Source organism: Misgurnus anguillicaudatus, chromosome 11 (assembly GCF_027580225.2).
Source record: "Misgurnus anguillicaudatus chromosome 11, ASM2758022v2, whole genome shotgun sequence".
Classification (NCBI taxonomy): domain Eukaryota; kingdom Metazoa; phylum Chordata; class Actinopteri; order Cypriniformes; family Cobitidae; genus Misgurnus; species Misgurnus anguillicaudatus.
In genome coordinates, this window is record NC_073347.2 from 13,777,085 (window position 1) to 13,794,524 (window position 17,440).

Below are 17,440 nucleotides of genomic sequence, written 5' to 3' on the forward strand. Positions count from 1 at the left end.
TAAACTTTTTTGTTTGAAAACAAATAGTTGAAATGACGTCTATTCTACACTATACGGTAGTAGCAGCAGTCCGGTATTATGTTACTGGGGCGTTCTGTGAATATCTGTTGGGTTTTAAGTTTTGCTTTGACACACATGTAGGTCACTGGAGCAGGAAAATGCATATACATAGCGTATACATTTGTGCTGCAACAATACTTTCTATTGCGCACCACTCTTTTTCATCTGAAAATCAGACTATTATTAATAATGTAACTAAAACTGAATATAATGATTTAAATTTGACTCAAAATGTTAGTTTGGACAAAGCAAAACCCACCAATGCTTCCCTTGAGGAGAATACTGAAGCGCAAAGCAAAGACGGAGACCACAACACAGAGGCTCATGGAAAAGCAGGCGAGTTAAAGATCTGCAGCTGTTTATAAGTTTATTTTAACTTAATATTTAAGAGTTTGCTATTTGCAATAACAACATGAAAAGAAATATTTATTAGGCATGCATCATGTTGTATTTGTATTATGTCCCTGCTAAGAAAATAAACAAAAGATCAGAAATTATAATGGTTATTGTATGGTGGTAATGGTAATGTATGGGGTTATACAACAGGGTGTCTGGTGGATGGGAACCAATAGATATATAACTATACAACTCCTATATAAACAATCTAAAAAGGAATTGTGTTGTGGTTTTGATGGGAAACAGCTAGGTTCATAATGATATTAGTATTTGTTTAGAATTTGTTTAAAAAGTTGCCGATTTCTATTCGTAATGTATTGTATATGGTCAGATTTGTGCCTGCATCTTTAAGGGAACTTGTTCAAATCATGTTGGGAATAGAGGAATGTTGTATAACAAAATGCTGATTCATCATCCCCCAATATGACTTTTGTCGAATCAGCATTGATTCTCACAAAGTACAGAGATAAAGCTTGTTGGTTGTCCTCCAAAATTCTCAATCCTCCTCTCTGGTTTAAATATGTAACTTCTTTTTTAAGTGTGTTTGTTCTTATCTCAATACCTCTCATTTAGACTGTCCACCATTGGGTTTGGAGTCTCTGAGAGTCTCTGATGATCAGCTGCAGGCTTCCTCGTCTTTGAGCGTTGGGCTGGGTCCTCACAGAGGCCGTCTTAATATACAGGTCAGCCCACTTTTATGTAAGTCTATGGTTACTACAAGCACAATTGAAAACTGATTGTAAATTATTGTGTTGAGAGTATTATTATTGCTATGTGTGTGTGTAGTCTGGTATAGAAGATGACGATGAGTATGATGGTGCGTGGTGTGCCGACCTGGAGGATCAAGAACAGTGGTTGCAAGTGGATGCTCTCAGACCAACTCTGTTTACTGGGGTCATCCTACAGGGCAGAAACTCCATCTGGAGGTGTTTTACACACATTGATAAACATCATTATTAATTTACTGTAAATAATTACCTTCAAACTGCTTAACGGATAGTGTTTGCATACTGATATGTGTTTGTGTATGTTTGTGTGTGTAGCTTGGACTGGGTCCGCACTTATAAAGTGCAGTTCAGTAATGACTCATTGGTTTGGCAGCCCTGCATGAACGGATCAGAGGAGGCAGTGTTTATGGTGCTTGCTAACCCACATTTGTCAGCTCTGCAAAAATGAGTCAAGTCTAAAAGTACTTTCCTGATGTTTGTATCTCTTTGCATTAGGTGTTTGTTGGGAATGGAGATCAGGAGACTCCGGTTCTGGCTTTGTTCCTTGAGCCCACAGTGGCTCAGTTTATTCGCATTAACCCACAGACGTGGTTCAGCAATGGCACAATTTGCCTCCGGGCTGAAGTGCTGGGTTGCCCAGTGCCAGGTTAAACATTTCATTACTGAACTTTAAAATATTTAGGTCAAGACCAAAGTTTTGCATAGCGTATGAAAACTAGATTACTACAATGATCACCAGTTTTTTATATTTATTAAATAATAAGTCAATTTAAAAGACTTAAAAGGGGTAGTGCACCCAAAAAGTAAAATTTTGTCATAATTTCCTCAACTTGTTCTAAAACCTATTTGAGTTTTTTTCCTCTGTTAAACACAAAAGAAGAGATTCTGATAAATGATGGACGCACACAGTACCTATAGACGGTTTCAGCAGTAACAACATAAACACGCGGCTTTCGTGGTCATCACGTAACTTCCGGTCAACTCTGCGAAGAATAACAACAGGGTCCTTTTAAAGTAGTTTATTTATATAACAAGCAAAATAAACAACACATAAATTACATAGGAACCCAAAACATTTGTTATTTTCGACAAGGTATTTGTTTAAGAGTTCAGTTTCAGCAACTAGTCAGACCATTAAACAAACAAAAACCGGAAGTAAAGTTCGGATCAGACGCCTGATGAAACGGTCTATATTGAACTGGTAAGCACACAGTTTAGATCCATATTAGGACTAAACAAATACAATTTGTTTGAGGAAATAATGACATAATTTTAATTTTTGGGTTAAAGTAAGTGCAGTTTGTATACTAGTGAGTAGTTATATGCGCAGTTTGACAAAACCTGTCTATGTATGTAGATCCCGATTACCCACAATTGTCCGAATCCTCAGACGATTTAGACTTCAGACACCACAATTACAATGAAATGAGGAAGGTAAGAACTTCATCTTCATAACAATCTTACTAAACGTTCACTTAAAGTGGTCATTTCAGAAGACTTTTTTAAGATGTAAACTGTAAAACAAATCTTTGGTGTCCCCAGAGAACGTATGTTAAGTTTTATCTCAAAATACCATATAGATGATTTATTATAGCTTGTTAAAATTGACACTTTGTAGGTGTGAGCAAAAATGTGCCGTTTTGAGTTTGTCTTTTAAATGCAAATGAGCTGATCTCTGCAGTGTTGTGGTTGGATAGTGCAGATTAAGGGGCAGTATAATCCCCTTCTGACATCACAAGGGGAGCCAAATTTCAATAACCTATTTTTTCACATGCTTGCAGAGAATGCTTTACCAAAACTAAGTTACTTGGTTGTTCTTTTACACATTTTCTTTGTTGATAGAAGCACTGGGGACCCAATTATAACACTTAAACGGAGAAAGTCAGATTAACTAACACGGATAACTATTTCTCCAGTTATTGAAGTCTGTCAATGATGAGTGTCCAGATATCACACGGATCTACACTATTGGGAGGAGTTACACTGGACTGAAGCTGTATGTTATGGAAATATCTGATAACCCAGGAAAACATGAACTTGGTAAGCATTTACTCTGCAGTTAGAGGTTTTTTAAGGAGCCTGTGGCTAATGTCCCTTTTCTAATAGACCGCACACATACCATGCTGCGGTGTTCAAGACGATTACAAATGCAGTTTTCCGACATCTCGAATATCTCTCCTTTAACACAGATAGTGCTAGATGTTTTCTCTGCTTTTAGGCCCGATTTTTCTTATTCGTCATATTTTTTCGCAACATGTTGTTGAAACACATCTGCTTTTCATCATTTGCTGAGCCAAAATAAGCATTCCAGTTTTGATCAGATGTTGTTCCAGATTTTCCAAAGCTACTTTGTGAGGATTAGGCTTTATTTGTTATCTCTGTATGGGATGAAAACGGAAAATAATTCCCTATTTGAAGTTGTACACTGTCTTCATGCTGTCTGATGTATAGGTGAACCGGAGTTCCGCTATGTCGCCGGGATGCATGGAAATGAAGTATTGGGCCGTGAGCTCCTGTTAAACCTCATGCAGTATATCTGCCATGAGTATAAGAAAGGCAATCAGCGTGTCATACAGCTGGTGAAGGACACGCGCATCCACCTGCTGCCATCTATGAACCCGGATGGATATGAAAAAGCATATGAGAAGGTTGGAGAACGACAGCAAAATGATTTAATGCTGTAATGGGAACTTGAAGTAAAGGGGTGAAATGTGTAATGAGCTAAAATATATCTGTCTATATCACCAGGGCTCAGAACTCTCTGGTTGGGCTCTTGGACGCTACAGCTTTGAGTATATCGACATGAACCATAACTTTCCTGATCTAAACAACATCATGTGGGACGCTCAGGAGATGGCCACGGACAAGAAGAAAGTGAGCAACCATTACATACCCATGCCGGAGTACTACACCTCAACTGCTGCATTAGTAAGTATATCAAGCTCTACTGCCTACTCTCTCATGATGATATGTTTACTTATCAAAGGCTGTTGGGTAGATTTGTTTGTAGATTTAGTGAGTGTGTGTTTACATTTGTGCATTTGGTAGAGATTTTTATCCTGTATCCCTGTGACCCTGACGTTACTAGTGGCATGTTTTAGCAGCTGAGCTACAAAACTGTATTGGTTGTTAAAAAATATTTTTAGAAAGGACTGGCCATGAAATAACTTTTTTTGGAGCTTGAGGGTCAGTTTCATTCATATTTTTTAATAAACGCTTTCGTTTTTGCCACTCCGATCAGTTGCGGATGAGGACAGACTGCACAGAGGGAAATCAGGGTTAATCCGATCTGTAAGGAATGCATGAACTTCCTCTCAGCTGCATGCGGCTCCCTGCGCTGGGGCCTCCAAAAGAAAAGAAAACACACGGCAGTGAAAGAACAGTACATGTATTAGTTACACACAAACACATTTCACTTCATCCATAAAATTGATGGATGACTTCCACTGCAAGCTCAAATATGGAGATATGTTTAAAGAACAAACGACCTATGAATATTAAGATCATCAGAGACAGAGTTTCACTTTTGCGTTTGTGAGGGAGACATTAGAGATCTAAATCAGTATTAAATGTCTACATCAGATACAAGTTGGATTTCAACCGACTTGTAACTTAAGAAAGTAATGTAGATTTTTCTCTTTGATCCAACAGGTAAGGTGAACCAGAGCCAACGTGTTATTTTACCTTATATGTAAGATAGTAATTTTGAGGTGGGATGCAGCTGAGTGCAGTGACACGAAATTACAAATATGATGCCATCAGTAGTCATTACCACACCATATTACAAAAAATTAATAAGTTTGAGTAGTCGCCATGTGGTCAGCGCTCCTGACATACAGCATTACAGATTAATCAAGTTCAAGTCCCGAGCATCTCTCTCCTTCCCTATCGCTTCCGGTCTTTTTAACTGTCCTCTTAAAGTCAACGCAAAAAGCATTTAACAAAAGAGTTTAACTAGGTGCTAAAGAATACAGCTTTGTCAACATTGTGAAGAATATAACTTTGGAAAAATAACCAGAAATGCACACTCACCTAAAGAATTATTAGGAACACCATACTAATACTGTGTTTGACCCCCTTTCGCCTTCAGAACTGTCTTAATTCTAAGTGGCATTGATTCAACAAGGTGCTGAAAGCATTTTTTAGAAATGTTGGCCCATATTAATAGGATAGCATCTTGCAGTTGATGGAGATTTGTGGGATGCACATCCAGTGCACAAAGCTCCTGTTCCACCACATCCCAAAGATGCTCTATTGGGTTGAGATCTGGTGACTGTGGGGGCCATTTTAGTACAGTGAACTCATTGTCATGTTCAAGAAACCAATTTGAAATGATTCGAGCTTTGTGACATGGTGCATTATCCTGCTGGAAGTAGCCATCAGAGGATAGGTACATCATGGGGGTCATAAAGGGATGGACATGGTCAGAAACAATGCTCAGGTAGGCCGTGGCATTTAAACGATGCCCAATTGGCACCAAGGGGCCCAAAGTGTGCCAAGAAAACATCCCCCACACCATTAAACCACACCACCAGCCTGCACAGTGGTAACAAGGCATGATGGATCCATTTGAATGTCTCAACAGCAATCAAGACTCATCAGACCAGGCAACATTTTTCTAGTCTTCAACTGTCCAATTTTGTGAGCTTGTGCAAATTGTAGCCTTAGAAGATACCCGGTGGGGTCTTCTGCTGTTGTAGCCCATCCGCCTCAAGGTTGTGCGTGTTGTGGCTTCACAAATGCTTTGCTGCATGCCCCAGTTGTAACGAGTGGTTATTTCAGTCAAAGTTGCTCTTCTATCAGCTTGAATCAGTCGGACCATTATCCTCTGACCTCTAGCATCAACAAGGCATTTTCGCCCACAGGACTGCCGCATACTGGATGTTTTTCCCTTATCACAACCATGCCACGCTCAAAATTACTTAAATCACATTTCTTTCCCATTCTGACATTCAGTTTGGAGTTCAGGAGATTGTCTTGACCAGGACCACACACCTAAATTCATTGAAGCAACTGCCATGTGATTGGTTGATTAGATAATTGCATTAATGAGAAATTGAACAGGTGTTCCTAATAATCCTTTAGGTGAGTGTATATTTTAGTGTGGTAGCATACAATCAGGATTGTCTTTTCCTCTCTATTTATAAAATGTGACCTCATAAAGTCTAATTTGACCATCTAAATATGACATAATTTCAATCACTGATTTTACTTTTTATATTTTTACAGAATGTACTTTACATTATGTAGCATGATTTTATGTACAAAACAGTAAATCACAAAAGAAAAAGATTTAAGCTTGGTTTTCACAGACTTGGTCACATATCAGACTTGGTTTTATTTATATATTTGGTTATATGTATGTCTAGGTTGCCCCAGAGACCCGTGCTGTTATTAACTGGATGCAAGACATACCTTTTGTTCTGAGCGCCAATCTGCACGGAGGAGAACTGGTGGTCACATACCCTTTTGACTGCACACGTGATTGGATCCCTCGCCAGGACACGCCCACCGCAGACAACGACTTCTTTCGTTGGCTGGCTGCCGTCTATGCATCCACCAATTTAGTGATGTCCAACCCGAATCGAAGAACCTGTCACTGGGAAGACTTTCAGCAGCACAACAACATCATCAATGGAGCTAATTGGCACACTGTTCCAGGAAGTGAGTAAACAGCAAACACGTACACCTTAGAGAACGAATGGACAAACTCGACATTTGCCTATCATTTGCATGCACGAGTTAAAGAAACAGTTGAACCAAAAATCAAAACATCATTCAAACCCACTTTGGGCACTGCTTTTTTATGGAAGAGTGAAAACCAATTATGTCTAACATGCCTTTATACACTGTCAGGAAAAAAGGTCCCTAGACCCTTTCTAAAAGTACACCTTTGCATCTAAAGAGTTTATATTAGTACCTCATACATATTGGTACCAAAGAGTGTATATTAGTACCTCACAGGTACATATTGGTACCAAATGTATACACGTCTAAACCTAATTGGTACATATTAGGACAGTTTTAAAGGGTACTTCTAGGGGCCATTTTTGATAATTTATTCTGAGATTGTACAAATAAAAGTTTTCAAGAGAATTTATAATGGTTTTTTTGTTTGTTCTTCCAAGTTTTACTATCACTTTGTTTGACTTTCTAGGTATGAATGACTTCAGTTACCTCCACACTAACTGCTTTGAAATAACTGTAGAGTTATCCTGTGATAAGTTTCCTCATGCCAGTGAGCTTCCTGTTGAATGGGAGAGCAACAAAGAGTCCCTCCTTCTGTACATGGAGCAGGTCTGTTTATTTTCTTTGTGTCTTTTTGTATAGATCCCATACTGCTGAACACATTTCCATGTTTCTCTGTTCTCTCCGCAGGTGCACAGAGGTATAAAGGGAGTCATCAGGGACAAGGACACTAAAGCTGGAATTGCAAATGCTGTCATTAAAGTGGAAGGGGTGGACCATGACATAAGATCAGGTATACTTGATGTTCCTTTGCTAAATCATTTGAATTAAAACTAGAGCTGTCAATTCATGAAAAAGTTTAATTGGAACAATTGCGTGATTGACAAATTATTAAACCAATTACTTAAATATGTCATAGTTGCTAGTTTTCATAGTTAGAAGAATAATAGTCAATACAGTTTAGCAGCTGTCACTTTTTTTATTATATTGATATTTATTTCATTAATTTCTGTAGCTCATGGGTTTGAATCCCAGGGAACACACATACTGATAAAATGCATAGCTTGAATGCTTTGTAAAAAATAATTATTTTGTCAGCATTGTAATATAACGTTTTCCTTTTATTCATGTGTATAGCTGTAGATGGTGATTACTGGCGTTTGCTGAATCCAGGTGAATATAAGATAATCGTGTGGGCAGAAGGCTACTTTCCCAGGATCCGACACTGCAACGTCGGGTCAGAGCCCCGTCCGACCATCTGTGACTTCACCCTTACTAAGACTTCCCAGGATCGTCTCAAACAGATCCTAGCACAAGGCAGGAAAATCCCCAGGGATGATCAGGTACGAATCCGTGCCATGCGAATGCGCAAACTCCGTGCCAGCACCAAGATTCTCAACCGCCGTCGAGAGCAACAGCAGCGTCTTAACAAAGTCAAAACGAAATGAACTTGTAAGATATTGACCCAGTCTGTCACAGGTTGAGAGACATTGAACTGTAACATAACTCACTGCAAAGCTTTCTGTGCAATCATAGTAAGAATCACAACTTTTTTGTGTAATGAGAATAATGTAGAAGTCAATGACATGCAAGTCAGCAAAGTGCAATTAAAGGAATAGTTCACCCAAAAATTAAAATTCTGTCATCATTTAGGCTACCCACTCTTATGTTGTTGCGGGCCCGCATGCATTTCTTCTTGTTCTGGTGAACATGAGGGAGGATGTTTTGAGAAATGTTTGTAGCCAAACATTCGCGGAATCCATTCACTTCCATAGTAGGAAAAATAATATAAGTAAATGGGGTCCGCGAACAGTTTGGCTGCAGACATTTCTCGGGGTGTCTTCCTTCATGTTCGTCGGAGCAGGGGGGTGTGTGCGGGTTTGTAACAACATGAGAGTAAGAAAATGAATTTTCATTTTTGGGTGAACTATCCCTTTAAGGATTTAAAGCTACAGGTTTAACATGAGCACATGTGAATGTTTCTTTACCACTACTACAGATTTCTGTGAATGTCTTTTTTAATAGAAAGATAAACTGAGGATGTAGCTGGTTTTCTACACTCAGATCATGATGATAGAGTGCCGCATGGATGATGCATTTTTGTGGGCTAGCCCGGAAGTTAGCGGGACATTGGTTGCCTCGAAATAAAGCCCATTCATTTTTTTTCCATAAACTTTTGGATTATCGCCAAAAATAAGCTCTGCACAAATGTCTGGGTTATTTTTGACCCGTGGTGGGTAAATATTTGACAGAACACATGCTGGGTTAAAAATCACCCCAAATTACCCAAACTTGGGTTGTTGTTATGCAACCATGTGTTATAATAACCCAGCAGTTAGGTTAAAACTACCCAGCATTTGGTCAATTTTAACCCAGCAGTGTGTTCTGTCCAATATTTACCCAACACGGCTTAAAAATAACCCAGCCATTTTTAGAGTGTGTGTTTAAAAAAAGCTTGACACTTACAGGTTTTGTCTAACAAGTTAGTCTTCACACATGAACACAACTTTGGTAACACTTTACAATAAGGTTGTATTTGTTAACGATTAGTTAATGATTTAAGGGGACACTTCACAAGACTTTTTTAAGTTGTCAACTAAATCTTTGGTGTCCCTAAAGTACATAAAGTTTGATCTTAAAATACCATATAGATAATTTATCATAGTATGTAAAATTGCCACTTTGTAGGTGTGAGCAAAAATTTGCCGTTTTGGGTGTGTCCTTTAAAATGCAAATGAGCTGATCTCTGCACTAAATGGCAGTGCCATGGTTGGATAGTGCAGATTAAGAGGTGGTATTATCCCCTTCTGACATCATAAGGGGAGCCAAATTTCTGTGAGCTATTTTTTGCTTGTGAAGAATGGTTTATCAAAACTAAGTTGCTGGGTTGATCTTTTTACATATTCTAGGTTGATAGAAGCACTGGGGACCCAATCATAGCACTTAAACATGGAAAAAGTGATTTTCATATGTCCCCTTTAACTAACATAAACTAACAATGAACAATAATTCTACAGCATTTATTAATCTTAGTTAATGATAAATTCAGTAATTACTAAAATATTTGAAAATACAAGCATTGAAGTGTTGTTTCTAGTGAACGCATTTACATAGAACACATTTTTATTCATCTGTGAAGATTAACCTGTTGGGCTTATTAGTGAGGGAATCATTGTCCTGCTAACTTCCAGGGGTTGACTTACAAAAATTCATGCGTAACTATATTGATATTACTAAAAAGCTAATAAAAGATTTTACAGTATGTACCTCTTGAATGTATAGATACAATTCTTCAACTCCAAAAACATTTTTAGAGGGGTGAACCAGAAGGGTATAAGTGACATTTTATGTAAAATCGATATAAAGTGGAATCATAATCAATTTGGAGTTATAAAAGATTGAAATTAGTACAAAGTCAAATCATATATATATATATATATATATATATATATATATATATATCTTTAGGATTCTACACTATTTTGTGTACAAAAGATCACATTTATTAGCTTCTTTGAAGCACACAAGTGCTTGTTGGAAGATTCTCACAGTTTTGAACATTTGATCTGCAGGAGCGAGTCAGATGCCAGTGCTTATTCATTGTGCTCTGGCAGCATAAAGTACAAATACATTTCTTCAACTTTCACCTAAACAAATCTCAACTCTTTTGTTTACAGCATTTTTCCTTCCAATGTCAAACAGAGCTCATGAAAAACATTCTTTATTATTTAATATATCTGTACCACTGCATCCTTAGTAATGGTAACATAAATCATATGATGATCATGGCTAAAGAGAGCAAAGTTAACATTCACCGTTACTCTGCATTCTACTATCACATTTCTTGGGGGCGATCTCTCTAATGTAAACTCATGAAGAAGGAATCACTTAAATTAATCCTCAAAATGCTGACCATCCAGATATTTCCCTCTTCTTAATTCTGAAAATGCTTAATTCAGGATCTCCCATGGTATAAAACATTCGTCAGTTAAACCTGCATCAAACTGCTACATCCCACTGTCCAGAGTTCAGTAATCTTGAGCGAAGTGTGTCATGAGCATCACGGCTATCTGGGAGTAAGCCGTGACTGTTGATTGTCCTTGTAGAGTCCAGAAGCATATGGAAAAATGATGAACGTTTCAAGACCATTCGGACCAACCAGTCAGTAGTAATTGTGTTCACATGCACACGCGCACACTGCATAAGTTAGTGTTAAGAACAAGCAGGCTACCAAAAGTAAAAAACACAAAAGAGTTAGTAAGAAAAACAACACACTTCCAAGAAAAAAGTTTGGGAACATATGGCAAAGACTAAAATACTTGGCAAAATGCAAAAATTGCCCACCAATACCAGTTTGAACTGCTTACAGTTAAGAAAAACTTGCATGTAAATGATTGGCTTAAAGGAATAGTCTACTCATTTTCAATATTAAAACATGTCACTACCCTAACCAAGAACCGCCGACACATCCCTCCATCATCTGTGTGCGTGCACGAAAGCGCGCTGAGACGCCTCGACAGCATCTAGCCCAGCCCCATTCATTCAACGGCACCACCCAGAGACAAAGCCAGAAGTGACCAAACACATCAACGCTTCTCCTATTCAAGACGAGCAGTCACACGAGCAAGTTTGGTGGTACAAAACAAAACGTAGCGCTTTTCTAAGCGGATTTAAAAGAAGAACTATATTTTATGGCGTAATAGCACTTTTGGGAGTACTTCGACTCTACGCAGTAACACCCTCCCTCTCCCATTATGAGAGTGAGAAGGGGAGCGGACTTTTCAGGCGAGTCGAAGTACTCCCAAAAGTGCTACCACGCCACAAAACACAGTTCCTCCTTCAAATCCGCCCAGAAAAGCGCCACGCTTCACTCCGTACCACCAAACCTGCTCGTACAACCACTCGTCTCAAACAGGAAAAACATCGATGCGTTTGGTCACCTCCAACTCCATCTCCAAATGGCACCATTGAATGAATGGGGCCAAGCCAAATGCCATCGAAGCGTCGCAGCGCGCTCCAGCGCTTACGTGCACGCACACAGATAATAGAGAGATGCATCAACAACTCCCAGTCAAGGCAACAACACATTCCAATATTGAAAATGAGTAGACTATTCCTTTAAGCCATTACTGCATGAATGAACAAACAAGAAACATGTTTCACAATCATCTAACATTCACCTCCATACTAATGCCATCATCTTTCATTACTGCATACGTTTTTAACTTATAGTGTTTACACAGTGTAAAGAACAATACATCTAAAATTGACACATGTATCCACAATGCTGTGACCCAACAGAAATCACACAATCCGGCTTAAGCGTCCTTCTCCCATTATCAACCATCAACATTTGTCTTGTAACAGGTACAGGATATAGTTCCACAATGAATGCAAATTCTAGTCAATCTGTTCATGGTTAAAAGTGTGGTTGGTACAGTGCTACACGTCCACTGAGACACCCCGATGCCAGCTGACAATGAGTGGGTGAAAACTTTGTGGTGAGCACCACGTCGCTATGAGAGTAAATGGAGCGGACCTCGCGCAGCAGAGCCGTCCGTACGGGCATGCAATCTGCCAGCTCCGCGCAGTTCTCGTCGAACGCCAGCAGACGTACACCGTAACCGTACGGCGAGCAAATGAGTCTGCCGTCGGGACTGAAGCACAGCTCCTTTATGTAGCCGCGGCCAACGTTCGCCTCCTCGATGTAGTGCGTGAGACGCAGAGAGCAGCGAGGAGACACCGGGGGTCGAGGTGGCGCTCCCTCCTGAAACTCGTATACACACGTCCACTGGAGAAGACAAAGACTGATTAAAAAAAAGCTCATACTAACCCTTACCTACTAAAAAGACTTGCTACAATCTATACTACTACAATCTTTTTTTAGGTTAAATCACTAACCTCCTGGTCATCCATATTGCTGGAGCAACGTAACAGTGTGGCCCAGCCCTTAGGATGGAGTTGCAAGGAGGTGATGCAGTTCCCCCGATCCCTCTCACCTGGGATCTCTGGGGTTAAAACCTCTAGACTGTTCCTCGGTGATAAACCTGGCAAAGACAAGATGTGAACATTGAAAACAGAATTACTTGAAGATTAAAAATACACATTTTATTTAAAGTGATAGTTCACCCAAAAATGAAAAGCTTTACCCTCTCTGTGCGGATGAGCTTTGCCGTCAGTGGTGTGACGAGTACCTCCTGACCTGGAACCTGCTGATGAACCTTCTGTAGGAAAGAAGAGATTTTTAATATTTGTGACCCAGTCTTTTTTGTGACTTTCAAACTTTAGTTTGATTTCAATATGTCATCATGTGTGTTGATGTATGGCACGTGCATACCTGTACCGAGTGGAGCTCTGCGGGCCCGTAACATTCGGTAGCTCCCGACCTCAAGGCTCTGGGTCAGGTCAAGATCATGTAAGATGAGCAGGTAACCAGAGGAGGTGGAGATCAACATCTTACTGCAGTCTGGAGTCAGACGCATCCGCATTAGATAGCGTGTGTGGAAAAACTTTTTGTGGGGGCAGCCGTCTTCTGTGAACCTTGAATGATTCACAATTGTAATGAATAGGAGTCGCATCACAGTCTGATGACAGCCATAAAAAATATACACCCAGCCCCAAATGCTAATACACATACCTATTGGTATCCCAGGTAATGACATTTCCATCAAATCCAGATGTGACGAGCAGGCGCGTGTGTGTGTCATACTCTATGTTCTTGACCCAGCTGGCGTGGCCATGCAGGGAGCACACCTTCGAGTTGAGTTTTCGCAAATCCCACAGTGCAATAGTGGTGTCATCAGAGCAGGTCGCGAACAGCCGGTTGTCAAGAAACCTAAATAGTGTACAAGGTCAACCTCACACAGATATCACCAGCTTGTAAGTGAAATGAGGAAACATAGGTGCTACAGAACCAAACTAAAGGGTTTAAAATGGAAACACAGTGAAGGTTTTTCGAACATTAAATTTATTGCTATTTATAATAATTGAGTGTCTTTTACATTAAATTTTTATATGAACATAATGCCACTGTTTTTGTGCCTATAACGAATGCCCCTAGTTACGTTTACGTACATGCAACCAAATAATCCGCTTGTAAACGGATTGATAGATCAATCGGATTGAAAGCCTTCATGTAAATACTTTAATCAATACGATTGAGGTTGATCGGATGCAAATTTCGAACGTATTGAAAGTGGTAGTGTAGTCCGATATGTGATCCGATCATCAGAATAAAAGTATGCATGTTAATGCGTGAATCGTAGTTTTTTCTCAATTGGATGCAAAAATACCTTGTGCACATGGGCAGAACATTTGTGCTCAAGTTCACGTCTTATATTTACCTCTTATTTACGTATCACATAATTTTCGTCACAGAAACACGCAATAGGAAGGCAATGGCAACAACATGCATTATTAAGGTAATGGGGTGATTCTCGTGAAATTAGACTTATGAGGTGTCATGAAACATTTTGATAAAAAAGTAAATGCTATCAAAATAAGAAGCATACAGTTACAAACATCTCTTTATGTACTATTTTGCACATGATTTCAAATGACATCATACAAACCAATTTTGTTGTTTTTCCACATTTAAAGGGAAAATTTTCATTACCGCAACATGTCCAAGACTGGAATTGGGTTATTTGACGTGGAAATATTTATAATTAAAAAAAATCTACAAAATAAAAAGCTTCAGTGCATGTTATAATATAAACATTTTCAGTAAAGAAACGTGGTATTTGGTGATCATTGGTAAATGTAGAGACAATAATAAGGAATATAAATGTGTCCAAGAAAGATTTTCTTATCCTCCGCAACAATTTTCAATCATCGTTGAAGCCCTCAAGAAACTAACATTTTCAAAAAAAAATTGTTGGAAGGGACATAATTGACTGTGATACTCAAGATGGCTACCAGGTAAGCAGTTCTTATTTTTTTCTCTCCAGATTACAGTTAAATTTTGTTTGTCATAGTACCTAGACAACTTTTTAGCTTTCATTACCGAAACATGAGTTTGTAAATGCATATATTTAATGTAATATCATGTTGCGGTAATGATAATTTTTGACAATGATAATCTAAAAAAATGTAAATAATTCTATAGGAAATATTTTTTAAATCCTCTAAAAATAATGGTTATAGTAAGTTCAGACCTTAATCTTATATGTGCATAAAAAAATTGGCTTCAAAGGCTTTAAAAAAAATATGATGCTGGACACCTTCTAAGTCTGGATTTCATGAGAATCACCTAATGGGGTAACGCGTGGTACTCTGCAGTGTCATGTGTACTTTCATAACATAAGGCTATTTAAAGCAATAAAATAGGCACAACGCTTTTGAAATGTGTGTTTTCTTTGCCTATATAAATATAACTTTCTCCAACTCAGCTTTGACTTTACACATTTATCCATAGATAAAGTGTGAACTCGACAAGAGATGATGTGCGCAGCCGTAGCGTTGCCAAGTCCTCTGCTTTTCTTCCATTTAATATTTGTGCTACTGTTAAAACTGTTTCCACGAGTTGTTTATTTTCTGCAGGTTAAAGATAAAAGGATTTCGTTGATTAGTTATTGGTATTTGGGCTGTGAATAGTCATTGAGATTGTTTTGATACGCGAATCTGGCAACCCCGCCTGTGCGCTTGCGCAGACATTTGGTTCGTATTATATAGAATGTACATGTAAATGAACATTTTAATCAGATTGCACTGATTAGGGTGCATGTAAACTGTGTTGTCGTAACCTTCAAACGGATTAAATTCAGTCGGATTGACAAAATTTGTGCATGTAAACACAGCCAATGATATGTGTGCAGATATGTACCTTATGTTGTTGACACAGTCCTCATGAGCCTCCACCAGTGTTTTGATATGTCTGGAGGAAACTGGGTCAAACAGCAACACCTCTGTCTGTTCACAAGCAACCGTCAAAACCGACCTATAAAAGATATTCATATCTCACATTTTGCAGGTGCACAGGATGACAGAAAAATTCAAAGATGTCTTTGACAGCCATTCTAGTTGTAAATAACATATAGCTTAAAGTTTTTTTTTTAAATACTTAAAAGTGTTGAATGAGTAAATTTGCCAAACACTTTTTGATTTTGGTTTGTTCCTAACTTAACTTTTGCATTTACCTTAACCTTTTGCATTTACTCGGTATAACAAATGTGTTCAATTCTATAGAAGTCAACTTTGTATTGTAGTTTTACATAAATTAATATATACATGACTTCCTCCTTTCTTCTGTTTAATACAAACAAATAATTTGCTGTCATAAAATTCTCTCATTATTTCACATGCAGGTAAGCTTATCCTTTAAATAATAAGGTATTAAAATTTTACTTAAGTTAGTGTTTCTTTGTACATTTTGTATACTACAGAACAAAAAATTGCTGACCTCAGTGTACTAATGCAAAGAACCTAAACAAAATTGAGCATAAATATAAATATGCTGTGACACAGCAGGGTAGCAGATTGACAGCTTGAAGTTCAGAACTGGCATTTATTATTAGACATTTACATTAAAACAAACAATATTAAAATCCACTCGAAGGTTGGTCACTGTTTAATGTCACCAAATTACATGAATGTTGTAATACAGTGAAACACATAACATTGTAATCCTTTAAGAACACTAATGTGTCTCTTATTAATAAAGATTATTCAGCCAAGCAAGTCGCTTTTCTGTCTAACGCATAATGTAATCTAATGTAAATGTGTTTGGACTTACCCGTCCGGGGAGTACTCCAGGTTAAAGACAGCCCCGTGCGTCTGTGTACTGAGATTAACCGAATCCGTGGCCGGACTCATGGACGAATAAAGCCGTGTCATGATACGAAAATGATCGCGCGCTGGGTCTACAAACGGCCCCGTGCGTATCGTCCTCCTGGAGATCCAAGAGAACAGCGAGTCGCTGGCGCTCGAGCCCCTGCCCGTCCCGCCCAACTCGAGCCTCGAGCTGCCCGAATCACCGGCACTCTTGCGGCCCGCTTGAGGTGATGCGGTTCTCGTTAAAGCCCGGTCCTCATCGGTGTCTTCCTCCTCCTCATGCAGCGGATCGTCGTCCGGCTCGCGAACACAGACAGCGCGCGGCTCTTCGGGTTCGTCATTGTCGCTCGGCTGTCCCGAGCTCATTGTTGCACGAGCGTTGTTGGCGACTCCGTTTTGAACGCCAGGCAAAGTCTCTCAGCCTTCCGAAATCACCCTCCTGTTGTAGGGGGATAGGCACTGGACCTGTACGCCAGGCCGTTTCGCAGTGTTTCCAAATACCGCTTAAACATTCATTAATACAAACACTAGAGCGCCGCGGATGTGTAAGTACGCAGCATACTACGTATTTCCGGTTCCGTTATAGCATAATAATGCGTTTTTCTTATGCATTGAATAAAGTTCTAGAAATTATATATTTATTTAATGTGTATATATTATATAGTATATATTAAATCAAACATATAAAAATATATAAATAAACATTTAAAAAAAAAAGTTAAAGAAAAAAGTATTTTAGCTTGTTATTGAACATTTAAAATTTTAAGCGTTACAATATACATATTCTATCCTAACGT

At 38.8% G+C, this 17,440-nt stretch overlaps 2 protein-coding genes across 2 annotated transcripts; one reads left to right on the forward strand and one right to left on the reverse strand.

The window, feature by feature from the left end:
* Positions 1 to 92: 92 nt before the first annotated feature.
* cpxm1a (carboxypeptidase X (M14 family), member 1a) lies at positions 93 to 10,024 on the forward strand. The gene is made up of 13 exons (XM_055170901.2): positions 93 to 396; positions 1,030 to 1,139; positions 1,243 to 1,382; positions 1,500 to 1,584; positions 1,680 to 1,830; positions 2,542 to 2,618; positions 3,101 to 3,224; positions 3,636 to 3,832; positions 3,933 to 4,112; positions 6,554 to 6,848; positions 7,342 to 7,481; positions 7,563 to 7,665; positions 8,010 to 10,024. Exons 1-13 carry the CDS (start codon positions 159 to 161, stop codon positions 8,318 to 8,320), a joined length of 2,151 nt encoding a protein of 716 aa, XP_055026876.2. The 5' UTR covers positions 93 to 158; the 3' UTR covers positions 8,321 to 10,024.
* A 553-nt stretch (positions 10,025 to 10,577) lies between these two features.
* On the reverse strand, positions 10,578 to 17,226 carry wdr32 (WD repeat domain 32). The gene is made up of 7 exons (XM_055170894.2): positions 16,606 to 17,226; positions 15,697 to 15,810; positions 13,510 to 13,707; positions 13,210 to 13,412; positions 13,022 to 13,096; positions 12,774 to 12,919; positions 10,578 to 12,663 (listed from the first exon to the last, which is right to left on the reverse strand). Exons 1-7 carry the CDS (start codon positions 17,007 to 17,009, stop codon positions 12,292 to 12,294), a joined length of 1,512 nt encoding a protein of 503 aa, XP_055026869.1. The 5' UTR covers positions 17,010 to 17,226; the 3' UTR covers positions 10,578 to 12,291.
* Between the last annotated feature and the right edge of the window lie 214 nt (positions 17,227 to 17,440).

What these genes read in the sequence shown, in the direction of transcription:
- cpxm1a (XM_055170901.2), top strand. Translation starts at nt 159, where the DNA reads ATGCATATACATAGCGTATACATTTGTGCTGCAACAATACTTTCTATT. An exon ending in GCTGGGTTGCCCAGTGCCAG is followed by an intron (nt 1,831 to 2,541) that starts GTTAAACATTTC and finishes CTATGTATGTAG; the next exon opens with ATCCCGATTACCCACAATTG. An exon ending in ATGAAAAAGCATATGAGAAG is followed by an intron (nt 3,833 to 3,932) that starts GTTGGAGAACGA and finishes CTATATCACCAG; the next exon opens with GGCTCAGAACTCTCTGGTTG.
- wdr32 (XM_055170894.2), bottom strand. Translation starts at nt 17,009, where the DNA reads ATGAGCTCGGGACAGCCGAGCGACAATGACGAACCCGAAGAGCCGCGC. An exon ending in GACTGTGTCAACAACATAAG is followed by an intron (nt 13,708 to 15,696) that starts GTACATATCTGC and finishes TACACTATTTAG; the next exon opens with GTTTCTTGACAACCGGCTGT. An exon ending in ATTACCTGGGATACCAATAG is followed by an intron (nt 13,413 to 13,509) that starts GTATGTGTATTA and finishes GAATCATTCAAG; the next exon opens with GTTCACAGAAGACGGCTGCC.